The sequence below is a fragment of the Brassica napus genome, chromosome C8 (genome assembly GCF_020379485.1).
Source record: "Brassica napus cultivar Da-Ae chromosome C8, Da-Ae, whole genome shotgun sequence".
NCBI lineage: Eukaryota > Viridiplantae > Streptophyta > Magnoliopsida > Brassicales > Brassicaceae > Brassica > Brassica napus.
This window is the reverse complement of record NC_063451.1, coordinates 34115834-34143238: the sequence shown is the minus strand read 5'-3', so window position 1 is coordinate 34143238 and position 27405 is coordinate 34115834. Positions and strand designations below refer to the sequence as shown.

At 34.9% G+C, this 27405-nt stretch overlaps 4 protein-coding genes and 1 pseudogene across 8 annotated transcripts; 3 read left to right on the top strand and 2 right to left on the bottom strand.

Annotated features, from left to right (window-relative positions):
• The first annotated feature begins 552 nt into the window (after window positions 1-552).
• LOC106379944 (mitogen-activated protein kinase kinase kinase 20) lies at window positions 553-2059 on the top strand. Its single transcript, XM_013819791.3, has one exon. It carries the CDS (start codon window positions 791-793, stop codon window positions 1817-1819), a length of 1029 nt encoding a protein of 342 aa, XP_013675245.1. The 5' UTR covers window positions 553-790; the 3' UTR covers window positions 1820-2059.
• Window positions 2060-3392: 1333 nt separating this feature from the next.
• LOC106382423 lies at window positions 3393-5029 on the bottom strand (annotated as a pseudogene).
• Window positions 5030-6198: 1169 nt separating this feature from the next.
• Window positions 6199-7300, bottom strand: LOC106382424 (ethylene-responsive transcription factor ERF011). The gene has a single exon (XM_013822444.3). It carries the CDS (start codon window positions 6902-6904, stop codon window positions 6416-6418), a length of 489 nt encoding a protein of 162 aa, XP_013677898.2. The 5' UTR covers window positions 6905-7300; the 3' UTR covers window positions 6199-6415.
• Window positions 7301-8467: 1167 nt separating this feature from the next.
• On the top strand, window positions 8468-13094 carry LOC106370527. 5 transcript variants are annotated; one of them, XR_007327321.1, is made up of 6 exons: window positions 8957-9413; window positions 9520-9792; window positions 9872-9962; window positions 10045-10169; window positions 10355-10564; window positions 11552-13087. XR_007327321.1 is itself a non-coding variant. In XM_048765488.1 (5 exons), the coding sequence occupies exons 1-5, from the start codon at window positions 9407-9409 to the stop codon at window positions 10390-10392; spliced, it is 531 nt and encodes a 176-aa protein (XP_048621445.1). In that variant the 5' UTR covers window positions 8468-9406; the 3' UTR covers window positions 10393-10709. The 5 variants fall into 5 exon arrangements, 3 of the variants coding, with proteins under 3 accessions (XP_048621445.1, XP_048621446.1, XP_048621444.1); XM_048765488.1 differs by lacking the exon at window positions 11552-13087 and having other exon boundaries at window positions 8468-9413; window positions 10358-10709; XR_007327322.1 differs by lacking the exon at window positions 10045-10169 and having other exon boundaries at window positions 8951-9413; window positions 10358-10564; window positions 11552-13094.
• Window positions 13095-17128: 4034 nt separating this feature from the next.
• LOC106382425 (kinesin-like protein KIN-4B) lies at window positions 17129-23240 on the top strand. Its single transcript, XM_048766109.1, has 23 exons — window positions 17129-17432; window positions 17814-17963; window positions 18041-18190; window positions 18286-18521; window positions 18822-19009; window positions 19098-19222; window positions 19409-19445; window positions 19550-19641; window positions 19801-19908; window positions 19991-20104; window positions 20198-20288; window positions 20381-20493; window positions 20580-20675; window positions 20756-20986; window positions 21072-21152; window positions 21248-21319; window positions 21416-21494; window positions 21568-21599; window positions 21681-21778; window positions 21865-21957; window positions 22067-22282; window positions 22370-22538; window positions 22634-23240. The coding sequence occupies exons 1-23, from the start codon at window positions 17292-17294 to the stop codon at window positions 23006-23008; spliced, it is 3087 nt and encodes a 1028-aa protein (XP_048622066.1). The 5' UTR covers window positions 17129-17291; the 3' UTR covers window positions 23009-23240.
• The last annotated feature ends 4165 nt before the right edge of the window (window positions 23241-27405 follow it).

The following is a 27405-nucleotide window of genomic DNA, read 5'->3' as shown; positions in this document are numbered from 1 at the left end:
AACCGCAAACGCTAGTTGGAACCAGCTTTTGATTTTAAGTGGTTCGGAGCAGTTTGAAGCGATTTGTAACGGTTTGTATGATTGTTTCGAAACACTGTCAACTGCTACTAACCGCAAAAACTGCGTTTGCGGGTGGTAGCGGAAAAACCAGTCAACACTTTAAGCAAAAACTTACCCTGATTTTCTAAGTCTCTGTCAAAGGAAAAAATAAAGGGATTATAAGTCGTTAGCGAATATTTATTTTCTGAATATAAAACGATTTTGTTATTTATTTCAACCCAACTAGGAAATATCAAATATCCTCTCTCATCACGTGCATTAGAACATGATTATTGAGAAGTTTTTAAGGTAGGAGTGTTTAGCATTTTAAGAGATGGTTCTTAACTTTTTTTAATCAAAAGTTAAGAGTTAGGTTTTTATATTTCGCTAAAAACTCCACCTTAAGAACCCTCCGATAGTCATTCTCTTACTTATCCCATAAAATTCAAACTTTGGTAAAAAAAAAATTGATATATATAAAAATATAAAAATCGAGTATATATCATGAGGAAGTCGCGCCATAAGCCACAACCTGACCGTCGCGAGCTACGTGCTCTGTATCTTCCAAGAGCTAATTCAAGTATCAATACTTCTCCAATCTTTAATCCTAACGCAAAAGGAAACTTTTACCCTATACCTAAATTCGTATCTATAAAAAAGGAAACTTTTCATCACAACTCCCTCACAAACCCTCGGATAAATTTCCCTCAAGTCTCTCTGAAACTCGCCTTCGTTATTCTTTGTGGCTTCAATGGAGTGGTTTCGTGGAGAAACAATCGGATACGGCACGTTTTCCACTGTCAGTCTAGCGACGCCGTCTAATATCAAAGGCTCCGGCGAGTACCCGTCACTCATGGCAGTCAAATCTTCTAACTCTTACGGTGGAATCGCGAACGAGAAGTCGGTTTTGGATTCACTTGGCGACTGCCCTGAGATCGTACGATGTTTCGGCGAAGATCAGACGGTGGAGAAAGGCGAGAAGTTGCATAACTTGCTACTCGAGTACGCTTCGAGAGGAAGCTTAGCGTCTCAACTTAAGAAACTAAACGGTGAGGGTTTACCGGAAACCACCGTGCGCCGCCACACAGGAACCGTGCTCAGAGGGTTACGTCACATCCACTCTAGTGGGTTCGCTCACTGCGATATAAAACTAGAGAATATTCTGTTATTCGGCGACGGCGCCGTTAAAATTGCGGATTTCGGATTGGCGAGAGATTTAACGGCGTCAAAAGAAGGCGGGGAGATACGAGGGACGCCGTTATATATGGCCCCGGAATCCGTTAACGATAACGAGTACGGAGCAGCTGCTGACGTGTGGGCGTTAGGATGCGCTGTAGTTGAGATGTTTAGCGGCGAAACGGCGTGGACTGTTGAAGAAGGATCGCACTTCATGTCGTTTTTGTTACGAATCGGTGTCGGGGAGGAGTTGCCGAGGGTTCCAGAGGAGTTGTCGGGAGAAGGAAAAGACTTCTTGTCGAAGTGTTTCGTTAAAGATCCCGAGAAAAGATGGACGGCTGAGATGCTTTTGAACCATCCGTTCGTGGCCGTTGATTGTGAAGATGATGATTATGATCAACGAGACGAGTTATTTTTGAAGGGGAAGGACGAAGTATCGAAGTCACCGAGATGCCCGTTCGGATTTCCTGACTGGGAATCTACGTCGTCCGAGTCAGAGATTCAATATCAGCCGTTGGATTCTCCGGTGGAGAGATTGGCGAGCCTGGTTAGTGAAAGGGTACCTGATTGGTCTGTCTCCGAAGACTGGGTCACCGTACGGTGACGAAAGTGAGAAGAAAGCAGGGGAAAAACAGGGTTGTTGACACAAGGCTAGGTTATTTTTTATAAACCTAGTTAGATCCTTATTTAACGATTTTTATTCATATTTTACATTACATGTAATGTGTTTGTTTATATGATTCATTGTAGTCTTACGTATTATTGATTTGTTTTTTTTTATCATAATCCATACATCAAAATTGTATTAGACTGAAAATTAAATTGAAGTTGATGTTTTCAGATTTTTGATGATTGTAACTATGTCAATGAAATTAGTACTGAACATTACAACAATGTCTTAAAACAGTAGAAAATCCAGTTTCCATCGCTGAGTATGGGTATATTGTGACACATGCCAAGACCGATTATGAACTAGTGAGCAAGCGCCAAGCAGCGTTGGCTTTATTAACTGGTGGTTAGCGCGTAGGATTTGGGTATCTGTAGCGCGAATTAACCAGCCATGAGTTTAGTGATGAACTGCTTCCAAATCATAACTCAAGAACTTTACACGTTACAGTTTACAAATTTTATTCCAAGACCCTTTTGTGTGCAATTGATGAGTATTGCAATTATGTCAACGAAAGTGAGAACATGTTATCTAAGTTTAATTCACAAAGAAGACTTCTAAGATAGATGTAAAATCTTAGACGACAAAAAAAAAAAGATAGCTGTAAAATCTTTACTTGGTGTCCAAAAGAAAAAAATATTGACTGAAGTGATAAGGCACAACTATGGTATTATTGATGAAATGAAGTGAAATACAATCCTAAGATCGCCAGTGAGACCCTGAGCTCCCATACACAAGAGATCTCTCTCTGTCCCTTACAAAAGCCAACTCTAACAAACACCTCGGCTCATTATTTTTAGTGTAACTATACAACTCCAGACTCAACAAACTTCCCGTCTAAAGCTGTTACTTCACCTCTGTCTTCCCTGCTTCTTGATTGATTCATCTCAACCTTGGCACTTATCATGACGCCTGTAAGATAAGCAAACTTCCTTTTCTTAAATGAGGGATAAAGTTCCAAACTTGTCGAATATACTAATTTGCTTTATAAACATTTAAATGTTTTGATTTTTTTTTTTGTTTGATCTTAAAATGTTTTGATATTAATGCGTACTATCGTGCAAATCAGTAAATTGTTTAAATCAACTACCAAAAAACCATGTAATTGTTACATTTTTCATTGATTTAACAATGTTGAATAAGTTCGACTAGAACATTGGACCATAATGATAAGTTCAATACCACATGAAGATCTAATGGACAACTGAGACTTGTTCCTCAACTCTTTGGTGAAAGAAACTACGAAAGGATTGTGATATCTCACATGCGTAGCTTGATGATGGCTTATGTTATGGCTTTGATCAACAGGTAAACCAAATATAAAGAAATTTTGAGCATTTAATCGAAGAAGATGATGTATCATCCTAGTATTACAGGCCAGTTATAAAATCCGTTTGATCGTTTGGTCGCTGAACTCAATCATAGGTGCGTTTTCTTTCTGCTTTATACACATTCTGTGTTGATGATATTTGTGCTTTCAGATCAATATAATGCATTTAAAGGAAAAGTATGCCGCATTCAACTGTTTTATTTCTTAACTAAGCAAATCATACACCATAGTCGCCTAGTAGATTCACTTGTACATCAGACCATAGTAGTCACATGCTCTAAAAATTCCACATCAGCTAATAGATTCACTAGCACATCACACCATAGAGTCGTTTGAATATCAAAACTTCCTTCATCAATCCCTGGAAAAAGTACAAGTTTGCCACTAATACTATTGCCCGGTCCAGCTCGAACCGCAACTGGTTTCCCCCAACCAAAATCGTTCCGGTACACATCGAACCGGGGAGAGCTTGAGACAAGTACAGTATCACCAGCCATTCTACTCCCAACTCCTTTCTTTAGTCTTTAGGTTTCTCACATTTCTAACCCAATCCTCCGCAAAAATCTCACAGTTTTCATTCGTTTGTGAACTCACTAACTTACTTATTTGCAGAGCAGCCCAACCAAGCCACGACCGAGCAGCTCTTCCACGGTGGTTGTGGCTGGTGTAATATAAACCATATTCCCAAAACAATCATTCTCAAGCGGAGGGTTAACCCTCTGCCTCAAGTCCACCACTACTTTGCAATGCGTCTCTCCTTCCCCGGTCAGAGCACTGTGTCTGATGATGGACCGCCACATATGCGCTGAGACCGCTTGAAGAGATGAGATGTTCGTGTCACTAGAGCCAACCTCGCTGTTGGCTTTAGCTTTGAGATCTGAAATGTTCTTCTTTGTGAAGTGAAAGACTCGATCTTGCATTACCGGCACTGAAGAAAGTTCACGGCTTGGTTGTGGTGGTGGCCTCTCCGCCTCTGAAACCGGGATATGGATAGGGTAATTAACCCCCTGGAGGAACCATCTTTTCAGAACAAGAGGCTGATGACCGGAGCTTGAACCACTCGAGCAAATCATGGACCAAGTGTGGAGGAAGTTCCACACCGAAACACCGTCTGCTACCATGTGGTTGTAATAGTAACCGAGGAAGACGCCGTCTTTCATCTCGGTGACTTGTACCGCAAGCAAGGGCTCTGTCAGGCCATCACTGTTCTTTAAACCGTCAGCGGGAAAGAAGTGCTTTATGAAATCAGGAACTTCACCGTGAGGTTGAACGATGTCACTCACCGAGAGAGATTTAGCTTCAGCATGGAGAAACCTAGCGCCAGAGCCATCACAGTCTGTGTGAAACGACACCGTATTGTCTTCGAGATTCTCAACTTTGGCTAGACGACCGGCGAAAGGGAAGTAGATCTCTAAGGCAGTAGAGAGAGAGGACTTGAGTCGAGATATGAGTTTGAAATCTTGGTCGGGTTTGGGAAAGAGAAGACCTCTTTGAGGGCAATCGATTTGGAGAAGACTGAGATCAAATGGAGTAAGATGGATCTTAGTTTGACCAGATTGATCACTGTTTCCTGGCTGAACAATGCTCGACGAGATTAAAACTACTGGTCCTCCCATTTTTCTTCTCTAGTGTGACGGTAATTGCAACTCGACCTAATCTAAAATACAATCCACATGTGCCACAAGATAGAGAGCAACAAGCCTACCCAAAGTAAGCAATAACTGAAGTTATTGGGATTTTTTAGTCATTCTCCACTTTTTAAAGTGAATTTATCACTTCTACAAAGCTTTACTTTTTAGTTTTTATTGCTTGTCCATCAAAACATGTCCATAGTATGTTTTGAATAAAAATTGTCCACAGAAATAATTTTGATGTAATAAAATTGTCCACATGACAGAAAACTCAAGGCTATATATATCTTTAAAGATTCACTAGGTGTCTTCCTGCACCATGTGCAGTAAAAAAATTTAAAATATTTTTTAACAAATAAATATAAATTATATTTTAAAATAAAATTTTATTAATATTGTAAATTTTCTTTTTCGTATCAACATTTTAATATAAATTTGATTTAATTAAACATAAAAATTATATTTAAGAATATGCATGTATATATTTGAAATTATAATCTTAGATAGATTTTTCTATCGATTTATTTTAATTAAATATATTAAATAAATTTGTAAAAGTTTCATAATTACCAAAAATTAAAATTAAACAATATTTATAAAATTTGTGTATATATAAAAAAATAATGATTTTACGATTAAATTTTTATAATTTTCTAAAAAAATTGTATACATTTTTATATTTTAAAAATATATAATTAAATTATATTTCGAAATTTATAATGTCATATTTGAAAATATTTATTTTAATGATGATTTATGAGTTATTCGGTTATTCCCATATTCTAAAAAAAAATTAAAAATATAAATTGACATTAAATGTAATATATGAGTTATTACCATATTTTAAAAAGTTTACCAAAAATAGAAATTAACATTAAATGCAATTGTCCATGTCATATTAAGTTATAAGACATGTCATCAATTTCAGTAGTCATGTCATACTTGTTTTGTGAAATTGATTGTATAAAGAACATGTGACAAAATCACTTCGCAAATATAGTCCACGGGATTCTCCACAAAAATAAAGATGCGAAGATACATACTTAAGAATAAAGTCTTTTGAACCAACTCCATCACCTGTTGATCTGTTATATATAATTGCTGCTTCCAAATCATGATCTTCTTGTAGAATCTACGTTTTAGACATACTTTGGTAATACATGGACCCTAAAACTGTGTTGAAAACCAGGTGTGAAACTATCACTGTTCTTTATATTGTATCCATAAACAGATTATTTCATCTCATGTAGCATAAAAAGTCAGTTCATTATCAATCTTTGTGTGTGGTACTATTGTTAGAAAAATAGGAAGAATTCCTTGGATAGACCAAAAGGTTGACGTTGAAGACGATGAAATAATGAACTTCTTAATAACGTTATGTGATTATGATACAAGGATTAGACATCCATTAAATTGGTACTCTAATGTTTATCAAACAATCGATACATATTACAAGAAAGTCATATCAATCATGCCAAGGACGAAACATCAGCCCCGGTTTACCGCGTACGATAGCAACAGGCACCGTTGTAAGATAGCTTCTTTCGACTATTTTTAATAAAAACAGTACTCTTATTTTCCCACCACATCATTATCCTGATTTTCCGGGTAAGGTAACTTGTTCAAGTCAACCCGCTCCAATAACCCGCCAACATAGTCACACTTCTGACCAAAAACGCGGCGCCGTTTGCTGTTCATCACCGCCATCCCGTACGCGTCTACTTCAGCTCCGACCTCCGTTGCCTTTCTCCTGATCGCTGCCGCCGACATGTCCTCGACTGAGGATTTCTCGATGCTCGGTATAAGCTCCGGAAAATTGAGCGTTGCGGTAGGTCCTCTCAGGTAGAAAACCGCCGTGTCGTATGCACGCGCCGCCGCCTCTGGGGTAGAGTAAGAGCCGAGCCATAGCCTTGAACGTTTGTTGGGCTCCCGAATCTCCGCCACCCATTTTCCCCATTTTCTCATCCTTATCCCTTTGTATGGTCTTTCTCTCTTCCTTACGCCGGCCATGTCAGCTGCTGCTACTCCGGCCTCCATGGCGGCGGCTCCGTGTTGTAGCATATTACTACCTGATTTTGGTAGGTTAGGGAAGGAGAGAGAGGGATATGTTGCAAACTTGCAGTTGTAGTTGGTGGAGAAAATTCCAAACTACAAGACGACTCGCGTTATTTATAGTTGAATTTCGTTTTTTTTTTCTGAAAAAGGAAAATAAAATCGGATGAGACCTGAGATGAAGCGTATAGTCATCAAACTCATTAAAAAAGATTCTTAATCCCTTGAATTCATTATGATCAAATTTTCCAGTAATATTATTTTATAAATAACGTATATCTGTGTATAATGTTGGCATAATCAAACACTAAACTAAGCGTTGTTTGATTATTTTTGTTCGTTTACACCAAACCTGCTAAAAGGTTATGTTTATATGAAAATGAATAAAGTTTTCTGTGGAAATATTTTTGTATCAACTTTCTTTTTACATATTATAAGCGAACCCCGAAATAATAAAATAGTTATTGTATAACATATTTCTTCGTAGTTGATTTCTTTGTAGTCGTTAAAACATTTTACTATTCGTTTACAAAAGTTAAATTTCATAATATATTAATAACATATGCATAGAAGTAACTAGTGCCGGCCCTTGGACCACGCGGAAGAAGCGGTTGCTTCCGGCCGTACAATTTATCAAGCCATTTTGGCCACAAAATATTAGTATTCCCTTTTGTCTAGTGGTCCAGTGCGCTTGTTTATAGACTTTCCAACCTAGGTTCGAACATTACCTTCTCCAAATCAGCTTATATTTTTTTTCCACCGGCTCTGATGATGCATCATTATGGGTTATAAACAGTAGCGGCCCTGATACCAAGCGGTGGAAGCTTGAGCTTCCGGCCGACAATAAACACATAATTTATCGGCCTTCGTTTGGATAATATTTGTCTATAGCATAATGGTTAAGCCGTTAGGTTGAGTTTTAGAGTTAACGTCTTCGAACCCTACATCTTTCAAATGCAATTAAAACTTTTTCATACATATTTATAAGCGGCTTTTATTTTCTGTTGAGCTTCCAGCCTTCAAATTCATCGGGCCGGCACTGGAAGTAACATATCAAAACATAACGAAACAAGTCGAATCCTTTTTGTCTTTTAAATTCGTTCACCGAATGACCGAAACATAATCATTTTCACATAACTATATTGGTATTCATTGTACATAACCGTCATTACCTAAAAATCAAACATGCACGCATGACTTTTTACGTTAAAACTTAAAACCATACGCAACCAGATATTTAAAGATTAACAAAAAAAAAGACAAACATCGGATGTCGACTATTGCGTAAAATATGTTTCTCCGGTGGACGTAATATTATTGTAATAATATTTATATGAGTGGGTACGTATACACACACGTCTACATAGAGAGGGATAAGAAGAGGATGAGGACAGACGGCGGGACCCACGGTCGGTAGTCGGTGGCTGGATACCGTTAGGAATTGACTTTATATTTAAGTAAGTGACGACACGTATCACATATTGTCCCTTTTGTCCCTTTGCTTTCCACGTGATTCCTTTTGGAATTTTATTATGAATGTAGGGACATTTTCGATATTTTCCCATTTCAATGTTGTAGGGAGGAGGGGTTCATTTCGGGACTTAATGTTCGTTCTGCTTAATTGCTCTGCTTATATTATACACGAGGGCGGCTCATTTCCGATTACAATATTATTATTTTTTGCTATGATTTCTGGTATTTTTCTAAGCTTAGAGGGACGGCTGGTAGAGGTGGACAGGTGGGTAGTACATATAAACTATTCTGAAATTATTCTAATCTGAATTTTTGATTTCTCGGACCTAAAACTATATCCGAATCCAAATTTATCAGTATCCACAAATATTTGGATCTGCTTTGTTTTTAAAATAAAGTAAATAGTAAACAAAATTATATTCCCTCCGTTTTAGAATGACTCATGTTTTAGAAAAAAAACTTTGTTTCTAAATGATCCATATTTAATAATGACAAATTTTAAATTTTAAAGACATTAATTGTATTTACCAAATTTTGATTAGTTAAAAAGCATAAGAAATAACTAAACACTAAAACAATATATTTATTGTTAAAATTTTACGTGTCTTTATAAATAAAGTAGATTTTGGTCCTTCCCCAAACGTCCATGTCATCACGTAGGGAATGACGTTTTGTGCCACGAGGCACTTCAGTAAACCAGTTCGCGTGTGTAGTGATTCCGGTTTGTCTATGCATCTATTCTGAACTGGACTATTCGAAAACATTATGAGAAGCCTACTATGCTTATATGTTTCTTCTTCCTCTTCACGATTGCGACGGCCGACGAAATTTTCAGAACTAAAGCGCCTTTCCATCTCTCCAGTAACGTCTCAACCTTTCTTTAATCCGTTCTTAACTCCTCCGAGTTTTAACGTGATTAGCCCACTCCTCCCACTGAGAAGCATTCAATCGACCCCTTCGTATCCCCGTAACTGGCTGAATCTTCGGATATAAATCTTTACTCTCAAGGATGGACATCACAAGTCAAACGATATCCTGATGAAAAGTTTGTTCTCCGCCATGGCGACTTCACATACGCACATTCTGATTAACCCTCTCGACAATTAGTTAATTCCGGATTTATAATATTTGGTTTTACCTATTTCCAACAGGCCACGCTTATGCAAGGATCTGTTTCTGTGCTTCGACAACTCAGGTTACGAGAACGTCTCACCTAAGGCTCTGTCTACAGGCTAAGCGGATTCGATGTGACACGCAGCAACCCCAAATTTGGTTATCGGATGTGCCCCTCTCCATACGGTTCAATGAAAGAACTTCTTTTGAAAAGCTACCAACGACCGTTAGGACCATACCTACGGAAATGTTCCGATTCCGACCATACGACCAGTTAGTTGAGCTAGCTAACACCGGCAAACAACTCCCTGGTATGTATTTTCAATTTGAGTATTGATGTGTTTTTTTTTATACCATGAGTTTATATGATCCTGTTGAATAATTTCTTAGACAAAATGGGGGAGCTTAGTGCAATTAGGAGCACAATAACCGACCGTATACCAAAGGCACAACGTGTAATGCTAACTTTGTGTCTTGAAAGGTACTTAAGGCTGTCTGATCTTCATCTGTTATAATGGATACTATAACGTATCCATTGACACTTTAATATCGTTTATATGCAGGGATGCAAACTTTTGTGTAAGATTGTTTGACTCTTTGGCTCTTGCATTCCATAGCAAATTCGATAGCTATGGGAGAGAGCCAAGAATTATTCTTGTCACCAGTGTCAATCCTAAAATAGTTGCGGGTAAGAGAGTATTTGATTTAGGCTGTTATTGAGTGTTTTGGGCTGACGTTCTCTTAAATAACTCCCATTTGTTTTGATTGGCAAGCTATATGTAAATGGCACTTCTGCCACACGTATTCACTTCCCCTATAATAAAATTTCCTGGTTATAAAAATCTATAATTACCTTCTTTGTTATGTTGATAGCAGGAAGGTGCACATGTTCCTCAACCAGCGGTTCCTGAAGCTGTGGCACTGGGATCAGATGCCAGCAATGCAATAACTTGCAATGTTGCAGACCAAGCCACTACAGCTGATGATTCACTTCCCGGACGTTTACCAAGAGAGAAAGAACAAGTTCCTCTGGAAGAGAATGCCCCGAAGAAAGCACGTGTGGAATGAGTCCTTGTTGGAACCTAAACAACCACGATTTGTCAGATTTCTCTTTTTTTTTCAAAAAAACACAATAATGTGTCTGTTGTTATTTGTTTTATCAATGTAAATCTTTTTACCAGTAAACATCCACATGTCTTTGATTTTTTACATCCACATGTCTTTGATTTTTTAAGTTCTTCAGTCACGCAACCTTCGTTATTACGTTTGAACTTGCAACAACTTGAAAGTATTACAAAACGTAATATAATGGAGACAATATATTATATTAGCCATAGTCAACGACATATGTTTATTTTCATCAATATTATAATTACGGATAAATTTTTTTGGTATATAATACTTTAATTTTTTCACATTTATTTCAGAACAATAACCTTAGATTCCATGTACACAATAAAAACTCCTTTTGTCAGTGACTGCAAATATATAAGGATTTTAAATTGCTAAGATTAACACAACTTGAGATAAGTAAAAAAGGAAAATGATATTCTAAATCTGATCGACACTCTTCCATCCAAGTACAAAAAAAAAAGAAAATTCATTATTGATGATAAAAAAACTTCTCAACCATCTTCCTGTATTATGTACAGCAGCAAACGCAAAAGCAGACAAAAGAAGAAGATTCATTAGTGATGATAAAATGGAGAAAACCCAAGATGTGTAAAACTATTAATCACTACCAACTATGAGCAACTCTTTGATGCATGTTATAAGTCAGAATGCCAATTGCATTAAGTTTCAAAACAGTAGATACTATGTGAGATTTTACGTACTTATCTCTGAGTTCTTTCATGCTACTATATGTTTCACATACTATATGTTTCACCTCAAACACAAGTCTGATAAATAGAATATTGACCACCTTCAAACTTTAATAAAACAGTAACAGTTTCAAAGTGCCTAAACGCCTCCCAAATGAATTCTTAAAGCACATAGTGAATGCAATGAAATTATCATAAACCAGCCGTTACTAAGAAACCCATGCATTCTTTCACTACACAGACCTCATGATTCAGGCTATCCATCTCTGATTTCTCTACCATCTAGATTTCCAGAAGGCATGGTGAAGTCGCCAGTTGACCTGACAGGCAAAGCAGTTACAGCAAGTTCCCGGAGAAGACAAAGTGTTACTGAACTGTCGACAGCATCATCATCATCATCATCAAAGAAGCCGAAAAATATGGTTAGTCCTAACCACACTATAATTTTCACATATTTACAATATTAAAACTTCATCCTGTCCTTTAATCTTTGTTTCTTCATGACATGGACAGAGCATGCTCTGCGAATATTTTTATTAATTTAAGAGGATGAAAGAATTTGTTGGCGTCAATCACAAAACAAATACATGAATTTACGTGTTTCTTTTAGAACATCAACTTTACTTTATATTTTAAGTTAAACTATATTTACTTTGGTGTAACTATCAGCTATTTATTTTGTTTTTACTGCATTAATCTATATGAAAACCATTTACTCTAGTTCTCTTTCGCCTAATCAACTACAAAACAAAGTAATACACTATTATCACTAACCACTATTAAATGGACCAAAAAAACCGTTTCAACTCATTAGATAACAAAATATACGAACCTACCACTAGTTTTCTTAATAAGTGTGAAAACTCTAGAATATATATTATTTTGAAATGGAAGGAGTATATATATAATTTGATTTGTATAAATATTTGAAACATACATTTACAATAAATACTTAGTCAGAACACAAATTATGAGTTTTTATTTATTTATAAACGAGTACGGATAAAAAAATAAAAAAGAGACATAAAAGATGCTTTACATAGACAGTGTTGTTTCTGTTATCTTATATTCAAGTTCATCTTTTTATTTCACTAATCTCTTAACTAGAGCTTCTTCCGTGCACCGCCTGAATTTTGATTTTTACTTTTTTTTTAATTTTTATGACATTTCTAAACATATAAATTATTTAGATAGTTTTAGATTTCTACACATTAGAATTAAATCTATCCAAATCCGGAGAACTATATTCGAAGCACAAAAAAAATTTATAATATCTGGATTGAGTCTAATTTCAAAACCCAAAAAATTGATACCCAAAAAACCAACGTGTATTCAAACGGAGACTCGAAAATCCATTCCTAACTGATTTGTAAATAAATAAATAAAGTATTTGTTAACCATTTTGGGTTCTTGTCACAAATGGCGCAACTTCATTTAAATATGTCGAATTCTTGTGGTTAACATTTAAAATAAATGTTGTCAAATTATTTTGACAAAGACAATTAATATAATAGTTTAGAAGAGTGAACAAATAAATGTAAAAGATGTGATAAAACATTTAAAATATTTAAATTATGTTGTGTACTTTGTAATAAATGTTGTCGAATTATTTAGAAAATGCAATAAATAAAGTGATTAGAATTAGTTAAAAACTGTTAACCTGTAAAAACCACTTAAAATAAGCAATTTTTTATTACTTCAGTTTTAATAGAATAAAGTTGTCTTTTTTTGCGTTCATTTACATTACTCCATTTGTTTCATTTTAATTATTATTTTAGGTTTATGCAAAAATTAATAAAATTTTTAATTTTAAATATTCTCAATATAAAAACATCATTACCTGTGCATTAAATAATATTTTACCAATAGAAAAATAAACTGGATAATATTATTAATAAATTTTGTTGAAATTCTAAAACAAACTTATTTTGAAATGAAAATTTTACTTTACAACGATAATTAAAATGAAACGGAGGGAGTACATGGTATTATAGTCAAATTTAACAGTGTTAAACAGTGATAAAATTTATGATAAAATAAAATAAAAAGTGTACTCTTTGAATGAGTACCAACGATGCATATGAACAGCTCTAAATGTTACAAAAAGATATAAAGAACCTGGTCGCTGAAAATATAAAAAAGGTGAAAATAGAACCAGCAGCTTACAAAAATAATAAATATTCAACATATAGAAACAGTTCTCGCGTTGGCCTCTTAAGGTATACCGTATACCTGAGGAATCTGAGTAATCTGCACACCCAAACGACATACTGTTGGTTCGAAGTTTAAATTTCGGTAGAAATCCCATTCGGGATGGATACTGTTGGAACTTAACAGTTTTTGGAAAATATTCGGTCAATTCAGGCTATATGATTGCCAAATCAAAACCAGATGAGGATAATGAATTTAGGAATCAGCTACTTTCCTTCAACCCACTCAAGGAAAAAATCTGGAAACTCAAAAACGGGAAAAAATTCTGCCACTTTTTGTAGCAGTTTTTATCAGGGGCAATTTCAGTCAATGAAAGACTTTTCAAAAGATATATTGGGAACGATCCCAGTTACCCCAGATGTGGCCATGCTGAGGAAACGATTAATCATACGATTTTTACATACCCTCCCGCTATGCAATGTTGGGCCCTCTCAAAGATTCCATCGGCTCTGGGAGTTTTTCCATCAGAAAATCTCTATACTAATATATACTACCTCCTCTCAAGAACCAACATGGGTGGTAACATGGAGGAGTTAACCAGGGGTTTCCCTTGGATTATTTGGTATATTTGGAAAGCCCAGAACGAAAAGTTGTTTAATGGACGTGATTTCTCACCTTTGGACACAATTGATCTGACGACACGAGAATGCAATGCATGGTTTTTGGCCAATGAGGAGATCGACCCAGGTGGAAGCATCATAGAATGCATACCAAGAACCCCTACTGAAGTACCTACATTCATATGTAGGGTGGATGGGTCGTGCAAAAATGATGAAACCACGAGTGGAGTATGATGGATCTTACAGCTACAAGACGGATCGATAGATATTCTCGGACTCCAAGGCTGCCATAGGCAACTCTCGCCACTTCACACTGAACTAAAAAGTTTGGTATGAGCTTTGAAATGTTTATCTCGCCACCTGCGTTACTGCAATTATTTTGTTACTGACTTCCAAGAGTTAGTCAAAATGATTGCTACACCTGATGACTGGCCAGTTTTTGCAGCTGAACTTAATGAGTTTAAATTTCTATGGGCGTCCTACTAAGACGGACAAGTGGTCTATAAAGACAGATCCAATAACACCAATGCATACTTCATGGCAAGACAAGCTCAAACAAGGAAGCGTGTTTTCTCATATGTTAACATGTGTGTGCCACACTGGATTGACATTCGTAGCTCGGCTTTCGCTGATTCGTACTAGGATTTATTTTTGTGTCTCGTCGTGAAGAAAAGAAGAAAAAAGAAAAAAAAAAAAGGTATACAGTATACAAATAAAAATAAAACGAGCTCTTTTAATGGGCTCTATTTAGCCCAACAATACTATGGTTAATTATGTCCATGATCTGTTTCAAACTATAGCTGAACAAATCCAGATTAGAATGCAAAGTCCAGTTCACGCAACATCCAGAAACCCAGCGACGGTAAACATGACCACTGCCAAATCTAAATAGCACATGGTGAGCATATATAAAATATATATACAGTCAAAGTTTAGCTTTATTGTGCCCGAGTTTAAACGTCCTACCACCATAGGTATCATATCAGAACGAGACACACGGAGATATATGAAGCTTAAATATCAATCGCATCTCTACATATGATAAAAACATGTTTAATTTTTTTGATTGAGATACACACGGTGATATATGAAGCTTAGCTAATCAATCGCATCTCTAGAGATATGATAAAAATTAACATGTTTAAATTTTTTGATTGAGATTCATTTGGGGATTAAATCTAAATTCATTAATCGCCATGTAAATAGTATTATCTACAAAATTAAATGGATAAGCCTAACAACAAAAAAATATTAATAGAAATTAGGTAGGTACATGCAAATGCTTTTTAAAATGTACCAGCAGCATTCTTAATTTCGTTAGATAAACCCCAAACTTGAATAATAAGCATCTAACGAAAACCAACATTAGAAGCTACATCAAAGTTTGGTTCAAATAGTCTATTTTAGCATCGAATCATGTAATAGAAAATAATTATAGAGAGAAATATAGAAATGGTTCCATAAAAGAACAACAACAACCCACTACATCAAACTTATTTCTTAAATCTTAACGAACTTCCATTCGTTTTACCAAATAACAAAGAACTCCCAAATAAAAAAGTGGACACTCTTGACTAATTCATCTATAATAAGTAGGTAAAGGTAAATTTAGTGGAGGGGACGTGAAACATAATAGCCATGTCTCAAAGCTATCATGATTAATCATAACTTCAACCAGAAAAGGGCTATACAACTTTATATCTATATCTAATATCTACCATTAATTTGTTTTTAAGAAAGTATTATACGGGTCATACATATATATATATATATATATGTATATGTATGTATATAACTAATGTCATACTTGTTTTTTTTTTTTTTTTTTTTTTTTTTTTTTTTTTGAACACATCTAATGTCATACTTGTTAGAATCTAATACTTAAGGTAATTTTGTTTTCCTCTTCCCGTATTGCTCATGTCTTCTCTGTATAAACAATAAAAACATACATAATGTATGATTCGTGCAATAAAATAAAAAGGCTGCTACAATCTAACTAATGAGCCATGCAGAGAAACATGTGAGGTAGGGCTCATCAAAACCCGCCCCGACCCGCCCCGCCCCGCCGCGGGTCGAATCATTTTTTCGATTCAAAAACTCGACCCGCATAACCCGCAAACAAAAACTTTCATATCCGCACCCGCCCCGCCAAAACCCGCGGGTAACCCGCCAAACCCGCGGGTAATATTAATTATATTAAAAATAGTTATTTTAATTAAAAATAATTATTTTTTATTTATATAATAGTTATTTTTAAAAAATACTATTAAAAAAATATATTTATAATTAAAATTATACAAATATTTATTGTTTTCTTATATATTTTACGAAAAAATATTTTTTTTTTCAAAAATGTTTTTTTTTTTTTTTTTAATTTGCGGGTTGGCGGGTACCCGCGATTCAAATTCGGCTGACCCGCACCCGCCCCGCTCAAAATAATCTCGACCCGCACCCGCACCCGCGATTTAAAAATTTCAAATGGTTCGACCCGCACCCGTTCCGCGACGGGTCAAACGGGGCGGGGCCCGCGGGCAATGATTAAAATTTCCAGCTCTAGTGCTGTGGTCCCTTCAATTTCGGGAAAAATAATAATTTGTTTTTTTCCTATATTCATACATATATATTCACTGTTGGGATTTTCCCGCGCAGAGGAAGGACCAGAAAAGCATGTCTTGACTCTTTCATTTATTTTTTTGTCTTCTGGGTAACGAGCCAATGGAAACTACGTACAATTTTTTCTTTAAATGGTCAGCTTTGGAACCATCGACTTGTACAAGCTCAATTGTCTTATTTACGCAAACCAACTATAAAATAATAATTATCTAAATTTAATTATCTTTATTTTTTGTGGAGCACGTAACAATAACGTTTTAATAAAAATTAAAGAGTGTGGATGGATCTGAATATAATAAATCGCGTATTTTGTTTTCAACACACACGGACCAGTGGTTTGGAGAGGGAGTAGCTGACGTGGAGGATAATAACGTAAAATTGTAGTTTTTCGGAGGGTAAAAAGGGAAACGTAAAGATACCTCGTATAGAGAGAGAGAGAGAGAGAGGCCAGTGGAGTAGCTTCTTCATTCTCACCTTTTTTTTTTTCTTCTCCTTCTCCCGAGGAAGCGACTCGGTGGACTCGTTCACATTCTCGAATCGAGACGAAGATATCGGGACTCCGATTCGGATTCTAGACTCTGATTCTGAATTATAGACTTCTCGATGGAATTACATTCTTCTTATTCTTCTTCTTCGCTGGAGAGTTGTAGCGTGAAAGTGGCGGTTAACGTTCGTCCTCTGATCGGAGACGAGATAAGTCAGGGTTGCAGGGAATGCGTTTCCGTATCTCCGGTAACGCCACAGGTGTGTTTCTTCCATCGTCAAATTCGAGATTTAATATATAAGACAGTTTCGGCTCGACGATGTTAATCGCGTCGTCGTCGTCGTTGTTAACGCTTTTTTTTTTTTTTAATCCTGGATCCACGATCGAATCCCAGTTCCAACTCTGACACGTTCATTTATTAATCTCTTTTTTTTTTTTTTCCTCTGATAAAACAGTGTCAATTTCTTTTTACCATATATAAATATAAAATAATATTGCCAAGTGTGAGTATGGAGGTATATATGTCATTGTTACTGTATTAAATTAAATATAGTGATTTTCATGTGATTCTAATTACTACTGTACATGATGTTGAAGAATCTCGTTTGAGAAATGCGTGTGTTTATTGAATGTGACTGCAGGTGCAAATGGGAACACATTCCTTCACATTTGATCACGTTTATGGTGGAAGTAATGGTTCTCCTTCTTCCTTGATGTTTGGAGAATGTGTTGCTCCTCTTGTTCATGGTTTGTTCCATGGATACAACGCTACTGTGCTCGCTTATGGTCAGGTATAATAATTAGTTTCTCTAAAACTGGAAAGTGTTTTAATTAACTGCTCCAGTTTGACTTTGAATACATGATGCAGACAGGATCTGGAAAAACATACACCATGGGGACTGCTTTTAAAGACGGTTCGAGCAATGGGTTGATTCCTCAAGTTATGACTGCTCTTTTCAACAAAATTGAGTCTGTTAAGCACCAAATGGGTTTCCAGTTACATGTCTCTTTCATCGAGGTACCCTCCCGTTGATCGCTCTTAGACCTCTTTGTCAATCCTTAAAACTATTCATGAATTAGCGTAGAACCCAGTCTGCCTTTTTTCATTTGTAGATTCTGAAAGAAGAAGTTCTGGATTTGCTGGATAGTGTGAGACTAGCCAATGGAGCCCCTGGAAAGGTTGCTCTTAGTAAGTCCCCTGTACAGATTCGCGAATCGCCAAACGGGGTAATTACACTATCCGGTGCAACTGAAGTCCCCATAGCTACTAAAGAAGAGATGGCTTCCTGTTTGGAGCAAGGCTCTCTAACCAGGGCGACTGGGAGCACAAACATGAATAATCAGTCAAGGTGAGAATCTTTGTACCCAGACTTTCAGACAAAACTTTACATAAGAAGCAAGTTGTGGCTTACATTCATTTACCGTTAGTGAGGCTTAGTGTACTAGACCTAGAGGTATTGAACATTAACGAATAACACTCATTAATTAGATTAGAAATGGTAAAAAGAGGTATCATAAACAGTTTCCTGTTCCTGTTTATAATTCCTTAATAAGATTTAAAGTTTAGCATTATGATTATATGATTGTGTCAGAGTCTCAGACTGCATCCTAATGTATTAGCATGGCTTCTTTTTGTGTGATATCAAAAGCCGTTCACATGCCATCTTCACAATCACCTTAGAACAGACACGCAAAATCACTCCGATCTCAGTGGCTGAAGACACCATAGATGAGGATATGGGTGAGGAGTATTCTTGTGCCAAGCTTCATCTCGTAGATCTTGCTGGATCTGAAAGAGCTAAACGGACAGGTTCAGGCGGTGCTCGATTGAAAGAAGGTCAGGACAACTGACTTCCCATCTTACATCCTGTAGAGGAAGTTGACTTGCATTTTTAATCCAAGTTCTTCTTTGTTCTATGAAACAGGAATTCACATCAATAGGGGACTCCTTGCACTTGGTAATGTCATCAGTGCACTTGGAGATGAGAAAAAGCGAAAAGAAGGTGCTCATGTTCCCTACCGTGATAGTAAACTTACTCGGTTATTACAGGTTCATCTCTAACTTTGCTCTTATACGTGAAGGCACTCAATATCAGTATACATAAAAAATTTAACAGCATTATCTTTACGGCCTCTAAATATGATTCATAACGAAGGAATATTACCCAGTTTATAATCAATCATACTATATGATTCATGTGAAAATTGTTCATAAAATGTCGTAACATTATTGCAGGATTCTCTTGGTGGAAATAGTAAAACAGTCATGATAGGTAAACCTATAAGTTGTATGTGTTAATCCCCTGGATGTCTCATATTCACAAATTTAACTCTCTCTCTCTCTCTCTCTCTCTCTCTGTTGGCCTTATTCTTGCAGCTTGCATTAGTCCCGCTGACATCAATGCTGAAGAAACTCTGAACACACTCAAATATGCAAATCGTGCTCGGAATATTCAGAATAAGCCTGTTGTAAGTACCGAGGAATTATCTTTAGATGAGCTTTAAATTCTGCAGACAAAACACCACCATCTGCTAACACAATAAAAAAAAGTTATATATGGAAAAAATTGAGTAAGACCATTCGCTTGGGAGCTCTAACAGGACAGACTCCTTTCTTTTGTTGCACAGGCCAATAAAGACTTAATATGTAGTGAGATGCAAAAGATGCGTCAACAGCTACAAAATCTTCAAGCTGCACTAAATGCTCGTGGGGAAATCCCATCAAAGGAAGTGCAGGTACATATATAATTTCTGCGGAAATTAGTCAGATGGTTTTATGAACATATCATTAATAATCGTATATATTTCAATTTAAAAGGTTATGAGAGAGAAGATCACGAAGCTAGAATCTGCCAATGATGAGCTTTCTCGTGAACTTCTCATCTATCGCAGCAAGAGAGCTACTCTTGACTATTGTAATATGAATACACAGGTAATTGCTGTATGCATTAGGGAATTGAGATAGATTTATCTGGCAGTTTTCTTCACTGCTGAAAAAGAGTTGTTCACTTGATCATATACTCAGGAAGATGGTGTGAGTTTTACAAAAGATGATTGTCTCAAAAGGGGATTCGAAAGTATGGATTCAGATTATGAAATGAGTGAAGCAACATCAGGTTTTGGACACTAGCTTCGCTGGAAATTTTTCATGAAATGCACTTTGCATTCTCATACCCTCACTTCATCTTGTAATACTTTCTGATTCAAGGTGGAATCTCTGAAGATATAGATGGAGCAGCAAAAGAGTGGGAACATGCACTTAGGCAGAATAACATGGGCAACGAATTAAGTGAACTGAGCAAACGTCTGGAGGAGAAAGAGGTCTAGTTATTTCTGAATTGGATATTTCTTTGCATACTTAGAACGACTGGATTGTTTTGATCATGTTATAGTTTTTATATTTGCAGTCCGAGATGAAAATATGTGGGGCTGGAACTGAAATTATCAGACAACACTTTGAGAAGAAAATGATGGAACTTGAGAAAGAGAAGAGAACTGTACAGGTAAAATATAACATACCAAGTTTTCTCGTTTGATATTCTTACTTGAAGTTTCAGTAACGAGTCACGAATAACGTCTACAGGTTGAGAGAGATCTATTGTTGGCTGAAGTTGAGAAACTTGCTGCTAGTTCTGATAGACAAGCACAAGTTGCAAGAGACAGCCATGCACAAAAACTAAAAGCACTCGAGACACAGATTTCAAATCTTAAGAAGAAACAAGAAAATCAAGTTGAGGCCTTGAAACAAAAACAGAAAAGTGAAGATGCAGCAAAGCGTTTACAAGCTGAAATACAATGCATTAAGGCTCAGAAGGTTTCGTCTTGTTTCTGCTGTCGCTGTCTGATCACGTAATCATGATCTACATGTTAATTTTTGTTCCTTTTCTTTTGTTATCTAGGTTCAATTACAACATAAGATGAAACAAGAAGCTGATCAATTCCGACAATGGAAAGCTTCTCAAGAAAAGGAATTATTGCAGGTATTTTATCTGCATTCATTTCATCATATATATTTCTCCTAATTATTTAATCTAAACTAATCTCAAGTTTCACTTTTTTATTATTCTTTCGGTAGCTCAAGAAAGAAGGAAGGAAGACAGAGCATGAAAGACTCAAACTCGAAGCCCTCAATCGACGACAAAAAATGGTAGGAGTACTTGAGAAAACAATTGTAGAATTTAATTCAATTCGAGTGCCAAAAAAAAAAGAATCTCAAGAGAAATCCATCTCAATTGTCTTCCAGGTTCTTCATAGAAAAACAGAGGAAGCAGCAATGGCTACCAAAAGACTTAAGGAGCTGCTGGAATCTCGCAAGTCATCAGGTAATGTATTTTCCGAGAAACATTTTACTTGGTTCGTGTTTGTCTTTTCATAATGCTTTGCTTTCCTTCTCAGTGGCTGGCAATGGTCAACCACCAACTAAAAAGGTAATAAAAATCTCCTAATTTAGATATGGATCTCACCATCCCGCACGAGTGTCAACTGTTTCCTTTTCATACTCTTTGCAGGTGAACGGAAAAACTCTTCAGAAATGGATTGATAACGAGCTAGAGGTTATGACAAAAGTACATCAAGTTCGTTCCCAATATGAAAAGCAAATCCAAGTGTGCGTTTTAAAAAAACTCTGTTTCGGTCATGTTGTTAGCTGCAGACTTCTTTTTCTAATCAATAATCTACTCTGGTTGCATACAGACGAGCTGCATTGGCTGAAGAGTTAACCTCGTTGAAAAGAGAATTGGACTTCGCTTCAAGTATTCCCCATCAAGAGAAAAATGGACAGTTCAGGTACAACTTTGGATCAAGTGACTCTGTATTGATATTTGCCTAAAACCAAGATACTTGGGGAATTGATTTATCCACTTTCTGACCTTGTTTATCTTTCTATATGCGTCAGATTTTTATCATCAAAAACAAGATTGGAGAGAATAGCAACTCTTGAGAGCATGTTGGATGTTTCCTCAAATGCTCTCACAGCCATGGCCTCTCAGCTCTCAGAAGCAGAGGAAAGAGAGCATAGCCTACACACTAAGAATCGGTGGAACTCCATCAAGTCAATGACTGATGCCAAGTGTTTGCTTCAATATGTGTTTAATTCCACTGCCGAAGCAAGGTAAACTTCTCTTATATCTGATCAAAGAGGATGCTTCTTTCTCGTGCATGGAAGGTTGATGTTGTCTTTTGCTCAAACATCAAGCAGGTGCAAAATCTGGGAGAAAGACATGGACATCAAAGAGAAGAAGGAACAACTAAATGATCTCCTCTGCTTATTACAACTATCTGAAGTCCAGAACCGAGAGATACTTAAAGAGAAAAAGACAAGAGAACATACATTGTCCATTGCGCTGGCTTCGTCATCATCATCCTCGGTTTTACTTCTGATCTTTTATTTTTACTAAATTGAAACCAAACCTCTTATGTGAGAATCTCTCCCTGAAAATATGCAAAATTTCACTTCTTGCAGGTAACTTCAAGAAGCTCATCAAAGCACTATGGAGATAACAACGCTAGCAACCATTCGTCTCCACCTTCATACCATCGAGCAGCAAAGCATCTCAAATACGCTGCGCCAGGTACAGTAAAAGTATCGGTGAGAGAATCAGCGGCTTTATTAGAAGAGAAGAGAAAGATGAAAGCGATGAAGAAAATGGGACAGAGTGGGAAGCTGTGGAAGTGGAAGAGAAGTCATCATCAATGGCTGCTTCAGTTTAAATGGAAATGGCAGAAACCATGGAAACTCTCTGAGTGGATTAAGCATAACGATGAGACCACTATGCTCTTCATGTCTAAGATTCATCATGATGATGGTGATGATTACTCGTGGAGCCGCCGACACTGAGTGTTGCAATGTGCTTAAAGATGTACTTTGGGGTTGACGACTCGTGATACAATCTGTATATACACACACGAGCCTTTTGTTTCTCTTTTTGTTGATAGATCTAGAGTTGGTCATTTGGGTTGTAGCAGTAATTGTTCTTACACTTTCAAATATTCTCTTTTCCTTCTCAGAAATTAATCCTTCAAAAGAAGCATAATTTGATCAGAAAGCACTATTGAGTGGCGTACCTGTATTTGTCAGCCCCTTGAGTCATTACGATACTCTCCTTATAAATTTGCTAGGAATTCTAAATTATTTATGATTCGGCTTTGTTTAGATTTTAACTATTTTTATTTTACTTGGAAATTCAGGTAACGGGCTTGCTATATTAATGTGTTTATTTATTTATTTAAGGCAACAACTATGAATAGAGCAAGGGTTTTGGGTCGCAAGGTGAGTCACCATCGGTAAATATCAAAAATCAAATGAATACTAATGATTCAAGTTGAAATTTTAACTACAATCAAATCAATTTATCTTACTGGGTTGTTTTAATTTCGTTTTTACATCAAAATGCTTATTCTATCACTTAAGCTAAGTGGTTTGGGCAGTTTTGGCCAAAGTGTATGTAGATCCTGTTCAGTGTCTGTCTTTGATACATGAACGATCTTAAGATCCTGAAATCTTTCTTGAATAGATATTAACTCTGCTAATTCCGTAGAATAACTCGGCCATGCTTTCGGGTCTTTGATCATTGAAACTGTATCCTTGCAAGTACTGGCATGACATATGTTGGATAATCATGTGTCGCTATCCAAATTTTTAAATCTTTATATTATCATCACGACTGTTATTTGACTAGTTCTGAATTTATCGTTTTTCAAAACTTTAATTAAGTCCACCCGTTTGTATAGACAAATTATGTTCATTTTAACTTTTCACTTTGTACCGACACCTATCAAATTAAACTTTCTATAAAGTTGACTATAACATGTAACCTAAAGGTGCATGTTAGTGTCGCTGTTGCGCTTTCATTAGTGTTCAACCACATGATGCGTATAGTGTAGCACATCTCCCAAAGCTTATTTTAGAACTTTGTTTTGATAGTCGTGCAGAGCGAAGACAACTTTGTAAAGAAGGTCACGTATAGTCATGGACTCATGGGTGTTGGGAATTCGGTTCGGTCTGTTTTCGCCAAGTTAGAGATTTGAACCCATATAAAAATTATGCTCACATACGAGCCGGCGAAATTATGGAAGTTGTCTGTATCAACTAATACATGAATTGCCTAGTAGTTCTAGTGCAACAGCCTATAATGGAACGCTCCACTCAAATAAACAAAGAATGCACATTTGACTTTAATTACTCTTGACTGAAAAGAAGAAAGCAGAAGATTTCTGTGAGTACTACTAACCAGTTTGATACATTGCATGTCGCTTAAAATGATCTCAAAATCCAATAGATTTGAGATTATAAGGTGTTCTAAAATACGCTATACACTAGCCGAGCGGTTTATTATTGTATAGCGCCTAGATTTATATAAGTAATATATATGGTAGATATATTCTAAATAAATACTATAGTAATAGATAAAATAATTATATAAATTATATGTAAATACTAAAATATACAGAAAACATAATTAAATAGATTATACATTATAACTATTTATTGAATATTGAAAAGAAAGCATAAACTGATACGGATGAAGTCAAATGAAATTAAAAGAATCATATAAGTGGATTATAATTGTTTATTAATTTTTTCTCAAAAATATAGCTTATAAACTGTGAACATATAAACACATGGATAAACGCCGTATAAAGACCGTATAATACCATATAAACGCTGTATTTGCGCTCGTCCAAACCATAACCGTATTATTCTACTATATAGTAAAAACAGTACAAGGTACTATTGAATGCCAAACCAGATGTATTTTAGAAAAAAATACAAAAGCTTAAGTTCTTAAACTTATTTTGTTTTCTTTTTATCAATAACTATTTTGGTTATATGTTCCAATTAGAGGAAAGTAGGAGACACAATTTGGTTAATCTTGATCTCCAAAGGTGCCTTGGATCACAAGCGTACGAGGCATCAAATATTTGTTTATTAAAACGTCCGCACTTTGTATATGACTAAACTACGTGGGGTGGTCTTTTGTTTTCAAGTGATGATTGTTTGGATGGTTTTTAGATTTTAGTTTTTCGTTTTTGACTTTTAGTTTTTGACTTTTAGTTTTTAGTTTTTAGTTTTTAGTTTCTAGTTTTTGATTTTGCAGTATATTTTAGTTTTTGAAAAAAACACGAATGCTGATTTTGGTTTCTAACTTTTGGTTTTTGCTTTTATAAAATAGTAAAATATTTATCTAAAATTTTGATTTTTAATTTTTGTATAGCTTTAGTTTTTTAGAAAACTTGAATGATTATTTTTGTTTGAAGTTGAAATAAAAATTAATAATAAAATATTACTTACTATGAAAAATAAATAATACAAAATATTACCACTTAAAAATGAATTTATTCTTTTAATAAATTTATTTATAAGAAAAAATAATGCGAAGTAAATAGATGAACCACAATTCACACACACACACACACAGCCAATGGAGTTCAAAAATGACAATACATAATTAAAAAGTAAAAAAACATATTTTTATTTTTAAAATATTTTATAATTCAAATATTATAAATAAAAATATCAATAGCTAGATTATTTAAATATAATAAATAAAATCTAAATGTATTTTTATATGTTTGGATACTGTATAAAATTATAAATATATTTCGAATTCTGAATTTAAAAATTATTATCCTTTTGATTTTTCAAAAATTTGATTAATGATTTTTTGGTCTGATATTTTTAAAAAAATTAACATAGAAATTAATTTCTTGTTTAAAAATTTTTTAAAAAAGAATATAATCACATTTTTTTTATAAATAGTCACAATAGTAAGCAGATGAATCTTACTAAACCTTTTTTGTTTACAGAATTATCATTTTTACATTTTTCTTATATAAAGTATAAACAAAATAAAAAACATTTTTAAAAAATTAGAAACCCATCGTAGGATTAGAAAAAAAACTATGAAATCTTGGCCTTTGATTTTTGTGTTAAGAAAACAGTTATTTGCAAAAACTAGTTTTCCTACATTTTAGGGAATCTATTCTTTTAAAATCTTGATTGATTGTAAAATGGTTTTAAAAAAAACAAAAACCAAAAACTAATCCAAAAACCATAAATCAAACTCCCAAGTCCACAGATTTTCTGACAAGCTGAGTTTTTGAAAACTTCTTTATGATTAGTGTCTTTTCGAGACTTTCGTCTTTGCAAAGAGTTTTTTTTTTTTGAACTTGTTTTTGCAAAGAATTTCTTAAGGTCAGAGCATCATTATCCATTGTTTTTTAAGACGAGGTTTTTAGAGGAATATAAAAAACTGTTTCTTAATTTTTAACTAAAAAGTTAAGAAACAGTGGATAATGATGTTCTTACTTTTGATATTCTTAAGAGAGTTTCTTAAATTCTAGTCCCAACCAAAAGAACGAACCCTTTTTCCAATTCATTTGTAATAATGTGCTGCGACAACATTATTTATCGTATATTTGAAATCTGAATAAAATCATTTGACCAATCTAACGGTGGCTAATAAGTAATAATCAAAGCAAACATAAAATGATTTCTTAAGTTTATATTAAATATTCTTTGGTTTCATGTTTTGTGTGCGTGTTTTATCCAGGGGCGGATCTACAGTGTAAAGTACGGGGACACGTGCCCCCTACTAAATAATATAAATTATTTTGTTAGACGGGACCATGGTGATATCTGTAGGTCAAATGGTAAAGGTGCCCCCTATCAATCCTCGACATGGTTCGATTGACTTCTTGTTTTTTATATTGTTTGCATTTTTATTTTGGTTTACATTTCTGACTTTTTGTCCTATCACATTTTCATCGTTTATTGTAGCCATTTAATTGCACTTCACCTAAGTTTACTTTATTATTAATAACTTAATTTTGTTTCTATTAACATACTTGTTTCTTTGGCTTATATATTTGACTTTCCCTATTTCTTTTATTCTATTTTCATTTATAGATATCATTTAAAAAAATATATTATTTATATTAAAATAGTAAACAATTCATTTACTTTGTGAATAATATTTTAGAGTATTTATTTATGATATAGTGACATGTAAGGTATTGTAATACATATGTAAAATTAAATAATACATTATATATGTATGTATGTTTAACTAGTTTTGATTTGAAAATTTTATAATTTTGATTAAAAAAATTTTTAGAATATTTTTAAAAATGTTAAAATTTTTATAAAACCTTTTATGAGTTGTACAAAATTACTATATATATTATTTAATTTTCAAATAATAATATTTTATTAATAGTTTTAATATCTATTAA